Source organism: Ctenocephalides felis, unplaced genomic scaffold (genome assembly GCF_003426905.1).
Source record: "Ctenocephalides felis isolate EL2017-DRISC unplaced genomic scaffold, ASM342690v1 CF-g0.4_SCAFFOLD_01170, whole genome shotgun sequence".
In the NCBI taxonomy this organism is placed as follows: Eukaryota; Metazoa; Arthropoda; class Insecta; order Siphonaptera; family Pulicidae; genus Ctenocephalides; species Ctenocephalides felis.
This window is the reverse complement of record NW_020537324.1, coordinates 13758998-13773105: the sequence shown is the minus strand read 5'-3', so window position 1 is coordinate 13773105 and position 14108 is coordinate 13758998. Positions and strand designations below refer to the sequence as shown.

The window sequence follows — 14108 nt, the reverse complement described above, 5'->3', positions numbered from 1 at the left end:
ATTAATTAATAATATAAATACTCACTTGAGAATGAAAAATTAGAACCATCATTTTATAACATTTTAGAAATCGAAAAATACATGAAGTCCAAACAAAATTGACTCTCAATCAATCGAAGGATTTGTCATCTATGAACGTACAAAATTTTGCGCATTGTACAAACATTACTAGCAAATTTGAGAAAATAAATCGTTTTAAAAATTGAGAAGTAATAAAAATTTGAAAAAATTATAATAGAAATGTTGTAAAAAAATCAATTGTTGTAAGAAAATTCAGCAATATTAACAAATCAATTTTATCCATAAAACAATTTTATCGGATTGTTAAAAACTAATAACATACCATACATTCAACAAAACCTAATACATTCAAAAAAATGTTATCGAACTCGTATATATCGTAATAAAATATATAAGAAAAAATATAAAATCTCAAATGATACTGCGGTTAATTCGTTTGCATTATTTATTTTTACTTATATTTCAAATACAGTAGAAACTCGATTAACCGAACTAATTGTTGTCGATAGGCATTCGGATAATCGAATGTGATTTATTGAAAATAACAAATACATACATAGATGTCAACGAAAAAAATATTTATTAAGAAATTAACACATCCTTATGTATGTACTGCTTCCATTTTTGTATTTATACATATTTTCTTAGATTACATTACATATATATAATAAAATGCAGCATTAATCATGAACAAATTGTAATTGTAAGTAGGATGATCGCGAATCCGTATAACCGATTGCCGGATAAACGAGTTTCTACTGTAATCTATAATTAATTTTTTTACATCAATTTAATAATTGCATCAACATAGTGGTAATAAAGCTATATATTAGTAAAAATATTTAATATTTATATTTTATACATGATACACACGACTTAATATTACTTTAGTATTCTTGAATACATAAATACAAAATAAAAGAAATGATAGCATATTTGGGAATTGAAATACTATTTTATTAATGCAATTTATAGTGAATAATTTATATAGAGCTGCCACTAGTAAATTTTGATGATAGCATTCAATGTGAATATCAGTCTTAAGATTTTCAATATGACACTAATGAAAATGCACTTAAGATATTTTAGTAGTAATTTCTGGAAGCACAAGTTTTAGTTTATAATATGTATTGCAGAGTAAAGTTACTTACAATTACATTATATGACAATTATCATAAATAAGCAGACAACAACTTTTTGTAACATTCAGTTGCGTACTAGAGTACAATATACAAATTTGAAATAGAATACAATGGTGCACGTACATTGTGCATTTCATTTATATAAAATCTATTCGCTTAAGTTAGATAAATACATTACATGTTACTTTATGTACAGTTTCAAATATACATTAATATTTGGAAATATTTGCATTCATAAGTACAAATAATTATGAGAATAACGTATAATATATATATATATATATATATATATATATATATATATGTATAATATTTGTATATGTATATACGATATAAACATACACTTTTGCGAATCAGAAAAATGTAGTATAAGTAATTTTGTTTAAAATCTTGTATTAGTTGTCAGTAAAGGCAGGAATCATATTAGAAGTTTTGATGCATCAATCTATCAGCATTCAAATCCACATATTTGTGAACATTGTGAATTCAAGTTTTTATTCTCCTTCATTATCAAAACATATTGTTATTAATATGATAAAATATTTTTTCTCGTCTTGCACAGCAAATTATTATTTCAAGTCAGTAAATAAATTTATGACAAAAAATACATCAAATATTAACGTTTTTAAGCATGGTGTTTGTTTTTTTATCGAATGCAGTTGTTATTAAATATAATCATTAATGATATTAATGAAAATTCAACTTAAATTGCTATCATATAGGTCAAAATTACGCTATGTTAAACAATATACATAGAATAAAATTATTCGATATTATATGTAACTACTTAATATATATTTTATTTGCACTTGTACAAAAACTTTATCTATCTCTATAGTTTATTCAACTCGGTCACCGTTAAAAATGCATGATGCTCATATATTATATCTACAAATTTGATTTCACCAAGTTTATTCTCTGTTCATAAAATCATGAAAAATATTTGTTTCATACATAAATCGTAGTGCAACAAGCCTTTATTTAATTGCACATGTTTTATACTGGATTTGCAATAGCAAACATTTATATACCAAAATGTACTATCAACAGACATCAATTCTCAAAAAAAGTATATATATATATACATATATATTAAAATAGACATTGTCGAACTTTATCGTTCCCAGGGGCTTAAATGCTTCCAAATTGAGAAAAAAAATTCTAAAAGTTTTAGCTCTTAATAATAACTTTTAGATAGTGCGCAATTCAATCAAAGCTTTGTATGGAAATGGCATGAAAAAAAAATCGAAAATTTAAAAAATGTTTTTTAGCTATAACTTAGCGACAAATGAATTAAAAGTGACAACTCGTGTCATCTTATGTTGAAAATTCGACGCTCTGCAATACAGGTTTTTTATATAATTTGTTGGGTAGAGCGTCGAATTTTGATCTGAAAAAAATTTTTAAAATTTTTAAAAAAATTTTCATGCTATTTCCATACAAAACTTTGATTGAATTGCGCACTATCTAAAAGACAATATTAAGAGCTAAAACTTATAAAGGATTTATATATATATATATATATATATATATATATATATATACTTAAATTTTCATGAAGTAATTTATAATAAATTTATTATTTCTCTCTTTGTCATAACGAAAAGCAGGTTATTGGCGAGATATCTTCATACTCTGAGCATTTTCTTGCGCCACCTTTAAATTCATTGGTTGTAAAAAAACGTTTTCAATACCTTTAATTTTTAAAGATTTTACCCGATGAGGTATCTTTTGCACTAGTTTGATTGCACGGTGTTTTCGCTGAATTTAAATTACGCGAAGTTCGTTTTTAATATATATTACTATATTTTTAATTGTATTATTGTAAGACATTGCAAATCCATGTTAAAAGAGAAAATTGCTTATACTCGAACCTTGTCATGAAAGTACTGTATTATAAGGGGGTTACCTGTAGTCACTTCACAATAGTGCGGTGATGTTACAATTGTTCCGTATTAAATTTTTTGCAACATAAAATATCAAACGAACATCATGAAATTATGCAGTTTTTATTATCAGCTCGTGATGGACTTCCAGCACCACTCAAACCTTCTTGCCTTCTCCTCCTGGCTGCTGCAAATGCATCGTTTGGCACGTAACTTATTCGTACTCCACCATATGCTCTTCTTGGAGGTAATTCATAGTCAAAGTCTTCACTCGATGAACTCGATGAACATGTTGAGCAAATCGAAATATTATCAGTTTCGTCCTTATGGTGTGTCGAATGGCGCCTTGAAACTTTGGTGCGCCGCTCGTGTTTTGATCCCAAGTAACTTCTGCTTCTAGATACCTCGTTAACCGACTGGACATTTTCAAATCGAACTTCTTTTAGCTTTTTCTGTATATCAGTCTTTTCCGATAAAATCTGTGGTTGATTCGGTTGCTGAAGTTCGGGCATTGAAGACGCATGTTGAGGAGTTATTTCAGGCGATTGTACTGGTGATTCGCTCTAAACATGCGGAAAAAAACGTATTAAAATTAATTTATGACAGCCCCGTTATTTACATATTACATATGCCTGAATGATAAGTTCACGCTTTGGCAGAAATCCGATATGATAATTTTGTGTTTTTATGTTTTGCCGTCATTTCAAGGCATTCTCAATAGTTTGACACCAAAATTGAAACTAGTGGGGCGCATGGCATCGTGCCTTAAGGCAAATTGCTAATACTTCCCGTACCAAAAAAAATTTTTTTTAAAAAGATTAACATTTTGGAAAAGAAATTACTTTGAAAGAATTAGATTTTTGAGAAACTATAAATTTTTGAAAAAAAAATTTTTTTTGGAAAAAGGACGTTTTTCCAAAAAATGTTTTCTTTATTAACTTTCCGTAGGGCAAGTTATAGTAATCGCAAAAAAATCGAAAATGAAAATTTTTATAGATCTTTACGTCTCAAAACCTTCTGCACATTTTGGCATACCTTAGGAAAAAATGTGTGTGTGTGCGTGTGTGTATGTATGTTCGGATACAAATTTTCGTCGATGATTTCGGGAACACGGATCAACCGATTTTAATAATTCAAAAAACATTCGATTTGTATTGATAAGGAGACGTGCTGATTAGTTTTTGGCGAAGGCAGGTCTAGCCGTTCCGAAGATACGGGGCAAAAAGTGTCCAAAACGGTAACCCAGTTTTTAAGAGAACGGAGCGTTCGATTTGAATAATTCAAAAAACATTTTATTTGTATTGACTAAATGAAGAACTGTTCAAATTGTTGGAAAGGCAGGTCCAACGACTTTTGGAGATATGAAAGAAAAAGTAAAAAAATGAGCCATTTGGCGGTCAAAAATAAACATTAGACATATGCACATCAAATTATCTGCATAAAGACGAATATCGAAGCGCCTAAGCGCCGCTTCGCCGTCTAACGGATAAACATAAGTACGAACCCATAGGAATGAAAACAAAATTTATACTTATTGTTAAAATCTCTATAAAATATCTAATAATTTCATATGCATTTGTATAATGATCATTTTTGACCGCCAAATGGCATTTATTTTTTGCTTTTTTCACTAGATCTCCGAAACCGCTGCTTTCATGAAAATTTAACCAGTTGTTCATGTCAATACAAGTAAAATATTTTTTGAATAAATAAAATCGGGCACTCCGTTCTCATAAGAACTGAGTTACCGTTTGTGGCACTTTTTGCCCCGTATCTTCGAAACGGCTATACCTGCCTTTGCCAAAAACTAATCAGCACGTCTCATTAGATATTTCATAAAGATTATAATAATAAGTACAAATTTTGTGTACATTTATATGGGTTTACACGTTAGACGACTAAGCGGCGCTTACGCGCATAAAAAATGATCCGAATTTAAAAAAAAAAAACAGAATACAAAAAAAAACAAAATCCAAAAAAATAAAAAAAAAAATTTCAAAAAAGTCTATTTTTTTCAAAAAATCCAAAATTTCTCAAAAATCTGATTTTTTAAAAGTTTTGCAGTTTTTTTCTAAATATTTAGTTTTGCGTATGGAAAGTTCCAGCAATTTGCCTTAAGGCACGATATCATGAACCACTAGTTCTATTAAATATTTAGGTATGTGATAAATTTAATAGTATCAAATAAAGTTTGCATGAAAGATATCAATTGATAAAAAACGTATAGATAAGTTTCTATTGAAAAGCGAAAACTTCATTTTCTTAATCTCTTTTATATTCATTAGATCGATTCTTAAAACAAGAAAGTACATGCAACTTGTATTCGGACAAGATCGCCACTTTTATAATTTTGTCATATGTTGACTATACGTAATAATACTTTTGCCTAATTTATTAATATTTATTTATAATTAACAACAAAACTATTCTTGTAAAAAACATGTTTCAACAAACCTTTAACAATAAAAGATTTTACAAATTCTTTCATTTACAGTCACTCACCCTGCTTTGTACTGTTAATCCTTCCAAATCAATAGGTTTCCGTGATCCGCCCGCTGTTAATTTTCTATTTGACATCAATCTTTCAAAATCTCGTTCAAGATTACTTTCTGTCAATTCTATTGGATTTGTTATTTGTGAGCTATCAGATGAAAGCATATAATTTTGATCAAACTGATTGTGATTCAAAAGTTCCGGAGCATTGGATCGATCTCTAGATAATTCACAATCTGCATGAAATTGCTGATCCTCTTGAAGATGCAGAACTTGCTCGTCGTCACTTGGTGGTGGCTTTGAAGGTAATGGTGGCAAATCAGGATCAACTGGGTAAAGAAATTATGCTTTAAAATAAGTAACTAGAAAAATAAGTTGCGTAAGAATACTTGAATTGAGGAAGATAAATACTATTAAACATATATTTGTATAATAGATTTAAGTGCACCACCTCACATTCAATTTTCGATAAATTTCCATCGTATTACCTTGATGGTGATTGTTAGGTGATCTATGAAGTGCTCGTCTTCCCATTCTAGGACTTCGCACTGAGGGATGTGGTGAAGATGGAGCAGTTGAAGGAGGCGAAGGCATGCCCTGACTGCTCTGGACACCGTACTGCTGCGTACTATCCGTTAGAGACTGCTGCAGGTGCGAAGAATCAGGATGAGACGGTGCTGGAGATGGGGCGCGCCTTCGAGGCGTTTGTCTTGGTATACGAGTCTATAGGAGAAATAGATTGTGAAAATAATTTGTTCTTGGATTAAATATTGTTTCAGAAAATGGAAATTCAAGAAAACTATAGTTCCATTCATTAATTTACAAATATCTCTTCTAAACTAACTAAAAGTCGGGAACAGTGATTTTTTATAAAATTTAAAATCTTAAGGGGCACAACTAGTGTGAAATTTTCAAAAAACCGAATTTTAAATTTTTCCATATTTCGATAGGTTATACCTTTAAAAATAACATACTAAAATTTTAAGTCGCTATCTCGAATAGTTTTTGAGTTACAGCCATTTAAAGAGTATGTATATAGTATATAGTATAACGATCATTTAATCTTTAAAGCGTTTTTCTCGAAACAGCATTTTCAGAATTTGCTGCAGCAATTACTCAAAAACAAATGATCGATTTTTTCTACATGTTCTATATATAGTTCTCCGTAAAATGAACTATCGATTTTTTGACCGGATCAAAAATCGAAATTTGGCAGTCCAAAAACGACCAAAATTTTGGGTAAAATTCGACTATTTTTTAAAAAACGCCGTCATTTTGTCAATTTTTGATTTTTTTTCCTTATCGTAGTTCATTTTACAGACAATATTATCTAGTTTAACAAAAAATTTTTTTTTTAAATTTTATCCACGTAGAAGGCCGGAATCACTGCAGCAGTGAAGGGCCCTTTTTTGTCGCGCCGTTGGAGATCGACGATAACATAAAAAACATTTAATTTTTTTCTCAAGAAATTTTACTATGTATTCTTAAAACATGTATAAATATATTCCTGAAACTTTGAAATGATTGATATAAGAGGTTTTTTAATATAAATTCCCAAAAATCACCTTTTTTTTTAGGCGGTTACACTAGTTGTGCCCCTTAAGTTTGTTAAAAAATGTTTTTAATCAGGTATAAGTTTAAGTTTTTTAGATTAATTTTCAAAATTCAAGGCTCAGTTTTGATTCCACAAATTTAAATATCTAGAAGCCAACACTCATCATGCTATCTTTACGAAATCAGGAAAATCCGATCTTTCTACAAATTATGCTATAATTCTATTTTATCTGAGAATTGGCCCCTAAATCACATTGATGAATTTATTCTTGAAATTTTAGACATTACACGTGATTCCCAAAATTGAAATGTTTAGATTCCAATGGGCATCACGTCATTTGTCAAATCTCGGAATTACCAACCTTTTTGCAAGAAAACACAGACCAATTAAATCTATATATTCCTGAAAAAGATATATTTATTCCTAAAAATTTAATGTTCGCACGTGATTTAAAAAATCGGGTTTACTGATCTTTTCACTTGTCAGAATTCTAAGAACGATAGAAAAGTATAAATGTATTGAAGTTTATTATAACTGACCTGAGGTCCGCTGCTATCTGATGGTGTTGGCGGTTCGCCTTTACTACAAGCAATCGAGCAATAGATAGCACCTCTCCGTGGCAGAAATGGTCTTCCAAGTAATGATCCATTACAAGCATGACAACAGAAGCATGCTTCTGTGGCATGCCAATGTTGACCATCATGAGACATTTGACCCTGATCGACACCAATAGGTTCTCCGCATCTGTCACAATATTCGGCAAACATGGCATCGAAACAGCCTAAACAATATGGGCGACCATCCCGCATAATGTATCTTTGTCCACCTAATTGCCGATCGCATTCGTGGCAAGCGAAGTGGCGCATATGCCATGCTCGACCTTCGGCTTCTGTACATTCGTCCGCTAAAATAATCTATTGGGATAAAAATAAATTGGTAAAATGAATAAATTAATCTCGAGATTGGGCGTGATATTGTTTAAGCACAATCATTTTTCAACATCAAACAAATGACTGATTTTGTCTGTATTTGACTAACAAAATTAGCCTCCACAGCTGTATTTGATGAAGTATCTTAAAAAATAATTCTGTGGTTTAGAAATGCTTGGCAGACCAACCTTGGGAAAACATCCTGCTCGCGGGTTGCTCATCCTTGTTAACTTCCCGAAGGAGAAGTTTATGTTTTCATTAAAAAATCCGATTTGCTAATTTTATGTTTTCTCGACGTTTCAAGCCATTCTGAATCGAATGAGACCAAATTTGGAAAAAGTATGTGTGTGTGTGTGCGTAAATCGACGTTTTCTCGAAAACGGCTGGACCGATTTCAAAAATTTAAAAGCCTCTCGATGTATCTCGATGAGGACTATTGCTTGTCAGTTTTGTGCGACGATCGGCTAAGCCGTTTCTTTATAAATCGCAGAAAAGGGAAAAATTTTTCGTCCACGTTTTAGCCCGCAATTCTGAATCGATTTTGTAAATTCAAAAACCGTTCGGAAAATATTGGTTGGAAATCGTGCTGATTAGTTTTTGTTAGAGATCGGCCGGGCTGTTTTCTTGTAATAAAGTATTTAAAAAAAAAAATCGACGATTTTTATGATTATTTTTTTGACGGTCTTCTAGATCATACTAAAATATTACGACCCTACGACAACTGGTTTAGCTTTAAAAATTCGTGAAATTTGCAAAAATTAGTATGTTCTTTTTGGCATTTGTCAAAATTAGAACTTTAATTGACGTTTGCTCATTTGATGTATCTCGATGAAGACTATCGTTTCTCAATTTTGTGAGACGGTCTGCCGAGCCGTTTCTTTGTAATTTGGAAAAAAGTGTTAAACCTTTCGTCCATATTTAAGCTCATCCTACTGAACCGATTTTAGAAAATCAAAAACTGTTCGAAAGATATTAGTTGGGAATGGTACTGATTAGTTTCAGGTGAAAATCTACCGAGCCGTTTTCTTGTAATTAACTGTTGAAAAAAAATGTAAGGCAATTTTTATGGAATTTTTTTAGCGATATATATCATGGTCTTATAGAACTTACTGAAAATTTAAGGTATTACGACAGGTAGTTTAATTTTAAAAATTTATCAAAGTTTGAGAAAATGAGTAGTTTTTTTGACGTTTGTTAAAAATAAAATTAGATGATTCACTTGGTATAACGATAGAGTACTTGGTCTTAATGAACATGCTAAATAATTGAAGTCCTACAAAAAACTAGCTCAATTATACAAATTATTGATTTTTGAAAATTTTCTTTTAAAAAATACTCCGAACTAACGTGTTCGTTCGTTCGTTTGCAATGATGGGTAATAAATCCCCTCGGAATACTTCTAATCACTCATAAAGTAATTTGTTTATTATTGATTAAGTCGATTATTTACACATTTCGGGAAGTTCATGTAACTTGGCTCAAGGCTAAATACCAATACCAACTAGTTATATACCATTTCGTCGGTATTTCTTCTCATATTATCTTACACTGCGACTTAATGATTAAAAACTTTTAAATGTAACATTTACCTCGTCACAAGCACTGCATCGAGGTTTCAACGTCTCCGCATGATGTCGTCCGCAGTACAACCTGCCCTCGCGCCTGAAATAGATCAGATCGACCAAAAGTTCTCGGCAACTGGCGCAGGTGAAGCAGGCAGGATGCCAACATACGTTGGGCCCGCAGCGGCCGGCAAACACGGCGATGTCGCCTACCGACATAGGCTCTTGACACTAGAAAATAATAAAAATAATAGTAATATAATTGTCAATTTTAGCTTTTAATTTCCCGTATGATAAGTTATAGTAATCGCAAATCGAAAATGATTTTTTTTATATATCTTTATGTTTCAGAGGTTTCTGAATATTTTGGCATACCTTAGAAAAAATGGATGTATGTGTGTGTATGTGTGTGTGTGCGTGTGTGTATAAGGTGCGGATACAAATTTTCGTCAACGATTTTGGGAAAACGAATGAAGCGATTTGAATAATTCAAAAAACATTCGATTCGTATTGATAAGGAGACGTGCTGTTTAGTTTTTGGCAAAGGCAGGTCTAGCCGTTCCGAAGATATAGAGCAAAAAGTGCCAAAAACATAACTCAGTTTTTAAGAGAACGGAGCGTCCGATTTGAATAATTCAAAAATCATTTTACTTGTATTAACAAGATGAACAAATCAACAAATTAATTAACAAATTTTCATAAAGGCAGGTCTAGCAGTTTCGGAGATCTAATGAAAAAAGTAAAAAAAAATGCCATCTGGCGGTCAAAAATGATCATTAGACATATGCACATCAAATTATCAGATATTTTATAGAGATTTTAACAATAAGTATAAATTTTGTTTACATTCCTATGGGTTCCGTACCATTGCTTATCTGTTAGACGGCGACAGCCGTTCCGAAGATACGGGGCAAAAAGTGCCGAAAACGGTAACTCAGTTTTTAAGAGAACGAAGCGTCCGATTTTAATAATTCAAAAAACATTCTACTCGTATTGACAAGATAAAGAACTGATCAAATTTTCATAAAGGCAGGTCTAGCGGTTTCGGAGATCTAATAAAAAAGTAAAAAAAATGCCATTTGGCGGTCAAAAATGATCATTAGACATATGCACATCAAATTATCAGATATTTTATAGAAATTTTAACAATAAGTATAAATTTTGTTTGCATTCCTATGGGTTCCGTACCAATGATATTCGTCAGATGGCGACGCGGCGCTTACGCGCTTTGACATTATGTCTCTATACAGTTAAAGCAGTACGATTGCTTTGAAAAAAACAGTTCAGAATTTCCAAAATATGTCAAAATAAAGAAAACATTTTTTTTTAAATGTAATTTTTTTACAAATTCCTAGTTTCTCAAAAATCTAATTTTTTCGAAGTAAATTTTTTTCATAAATGTTAATCGTTTTTGAAAAAATAATATTATTTGGTACGGGAAGTTCCAGCAATTTGCCTTAAGGCTAGATGCCATGCGCCCCACTAGTTTGAATTTTTTATAGAGGTACCATTTTTACGTTAAATTTTACATAGCTTTTTATATAACCTTTATTAAAGTATACACGTAGTTGGGTAAAAGAACGACTCAATGTTTGCATTGGCAAAGACGTAAACATTAACAAAATAGTGAATAAAAAAGTTAAAAGTTACTGTTAAAAGTTAACAGTTAAGGAATAACAACTACATATAACGTATAATACTCTAGACTGAGAGTAGTATGAAAATTTATTTTAAAAAAAGGTATTGGCTCGTAACTATTTACCTAACTTTCCTCTGTCTCTATACGAAAACTCAAATTTTGACTATAAAGTAGAACTTCTAATTCCTATATTTGATTTTCTATTATATCATATACATTTTTACATACTTTATAGTATTTTTTTATACTTTTAGTGATACATTGCCGAACATTAGCCTTACATCACCTTACCCCGGCCCGTCCACCGGACGCCGAGCCAATTATTATAATTAGGGCTCATTAAATATCATGTTCTCATAGCAATTATAGACAAATAAAAATGAAATACGCTCTCACTTGTTATTCTATACCAATTCACGTACTGCATGAGGAACAGGTAATAAAATTATGTTTTACTGTAGGTAAAACTTACAAAAAAGTTCTTATGGCTAAATATAAAAACAATTTATGGCCCTTCACAATTTCGGAGTAATATTTTATAATCATGTAAATTATTTTATGGTTTATTCGTTATAGAAATATAATTAAGTAAAATCTATTCTAGTTAAATAAAAAAAAATCGGAGCAAATCTTTGATAAAATTTAAAAAAGCTATAGCATCCGTTAATATGACTACCACTAGAATGACAAAAAATGGTATCAAAACTAGGGTTTATAGAAAAAGCGACATTTAAGAAAACCGGTTTTAGAATAGTAAATCTTCCGGGAAATCGATTTTAACCGGTTTTCGAATTTTTTATAGAAAATAAATATTTCTGAAGTAATAAAATAAATTATCGTCAAACTTAGTAGATATAATTTAAGGCAGTTTTTAACTGAATTTATCTATTGTTCAATTATATAAATAGTAAACAAATTTATTTTATTTTAAATTTGTAGAACAAAGAAATACTACCTGATCTGAATTAAATATAATTATATTTTTTCTTCGCATGTTAATTGACTTCAAAAATATTATCAAATATTATTATGTATTTACTACAAATTTCATTTTAGCATCGTAACTCAATAAAATTACGAATAAAAGTTTTCTAGAATTCACATTATTGAGGAAAAATGGGGCCAAGTTTAAGTAAACTTTAAAAGCCATATGAAAACGGTTTGTAAGCTTCTTTTATAAATCCTTTCAGACTGAAGGATTTTTATGACAGTTACTGTTTTCTGTAAAAAATATAATAAGAAATGTAAACATAAGCTAGATTATATATAAAAGTATAGATATATAACTGTAAATCATTATAGTAGATAAAAATTAAGGTATATTAATATTATCTCACCAACTCAGTATTAACTTAAAAGTCACTAATGGTAAATTAAATAAATAAAATAGTTTGTTAAATTTGAAACAAATAATTTAAACTTCATGTCCACTTCTCGAAAATTCTAATTGTAGGTAAAAATTATAAAAAATGTCTTATACTCGAAAGTTTTTTTTAAAATAGAAGTAAATTACATATAGCCGATCAAAGACTATGTACGACAGATGAATTAAAGACGAAGAAAATAGATTATAAAATGAGGACTTTAGTCTACAGAAAAAGAAATAAAACAAACGACATCGCAAAAAAATAAGTTCACGACGAAGGAGGATCATGACGGATGACTTTAATCAAGGAATAGTCCAAGGGATTTGCTGGTGCGATTGTCAACAGTCTCGGAAATAATATATTGTTTATGAAAATGCTAAAATTTATAAATATTAATTCATAAAATGCTTGGCGAATGAAAAAACCATTCAACCCTTTAAACCCACAAATATTTTCAGTAAAGTTTACTTATTCACTGAAGAAAGAGTCATCTCCGCTCTATTGAATATTGATAATATCCCAAGTATATTAAATAACAAATCAAACTAACATATTCTATAAGATCATCATGAATTAAAACTTCAAATATTGATTGTTTTCCAAAAGTACGTTAGCTCACAATACAAAAGCCCTTTAAAGAAGTTGATCCTTCGAATTAATAACTAATAAACTAACTAATTCTTTATTTTTACCATAAAATTGAAAGAATATTCATTAAAATTTGATATGTATGATGATTTTACTTACACTTAAATTTAAATAAACTAGTGGTGCGCATGGCGTCGAGCTTTAATCAGCAATTTACCTTAAGGCACAATTCCATGCACCCCACTAGTTAAAATATCATCTTCTTACAAAACCGATCACATGATTAATGGACGCCCTCCAAGTGCAAAAATTCACCATTTTCTCGTGCAGGTTAATTTTTCTTCACGGTGCAGAACGATCAATACGAATGCGACCAAGGATCAGATAAAAAATAAATCCGTCGACTGTCTTCGATACCGATGGTGCTATTTGTACGCGATTGCGCACACTTTTACACGCCAATGTCCTTAGGATTAAGCTTATCGAGGCGTCTATCTTAATACCTTTTGGACTACCATGCTATTTGTTCTCTTCGAGCTTTTATACTAATAGGGATTCCTTGTTTGCTCGCTGTTCCTTATCTGTTTTAGGATCCTTCCTATTCGACAGTTTAGGATGTAAGATGTAAGATGGTGGAGACAAAGGAAATAAAAGCACGAGGACTATAGGACACTTTTATTTATTTAACTTCTCGAAGAAAATTTTTTTGTGTTCGCCAGAAAATCCGATTTACTGATTTTATGTTTTGTCGACGTTTCAAGTTAATCTTAATCGTTTGAGACCAAATTTAGAACAAATATATGGGTGATATCCTTTTACGACCTGTATGTACAGGTGTCGCCTGTAGATATTCATCACTCTGAGTTAAATCATTGAGAATTCTAAAATGTTTTTTATAAGTGTGTTAATTTTTACTTACATTTTTG

At 30.5% G+C, this 14108-nt stretch overlaps 1 protein-coding gene across 1 annotated transcript in view; it reads right to left on the bottom strand.

Moving 5' to 3' along the window:
- Positions 1–2871: 2871 nt before the first annotated feature.
- LOC113366065 (protein prickle-like) overlaps positions 2872–14108 on the bottom strand; it is a 95557-nt gene continuing 84320 nt past the window's right edge. The window contains exons 3-7 of the mRNA XM_026607618.1: positions 9616–9819; positions 7637–8011; positions 6031–6265; positions 5552–5871; positions 2872–3612 (exon numbers count right to left, since the gene is read on the bottom strand). Of these exons, the coding sequence (XP_026463403.1) occupies positions 3154–3612; positions 5552–5871; positions 6031–6265; positions 7637–8011; positions 9616–9819 (1593 nt within the window). The 3' untranslated portion in view covers positions 2872–3153. The remainder of the gene's footprint in view (positions 3613–5551; positions 5872–6030; positions 6266–7636; positions 8012–9615; positions 9820–14108) is intronic.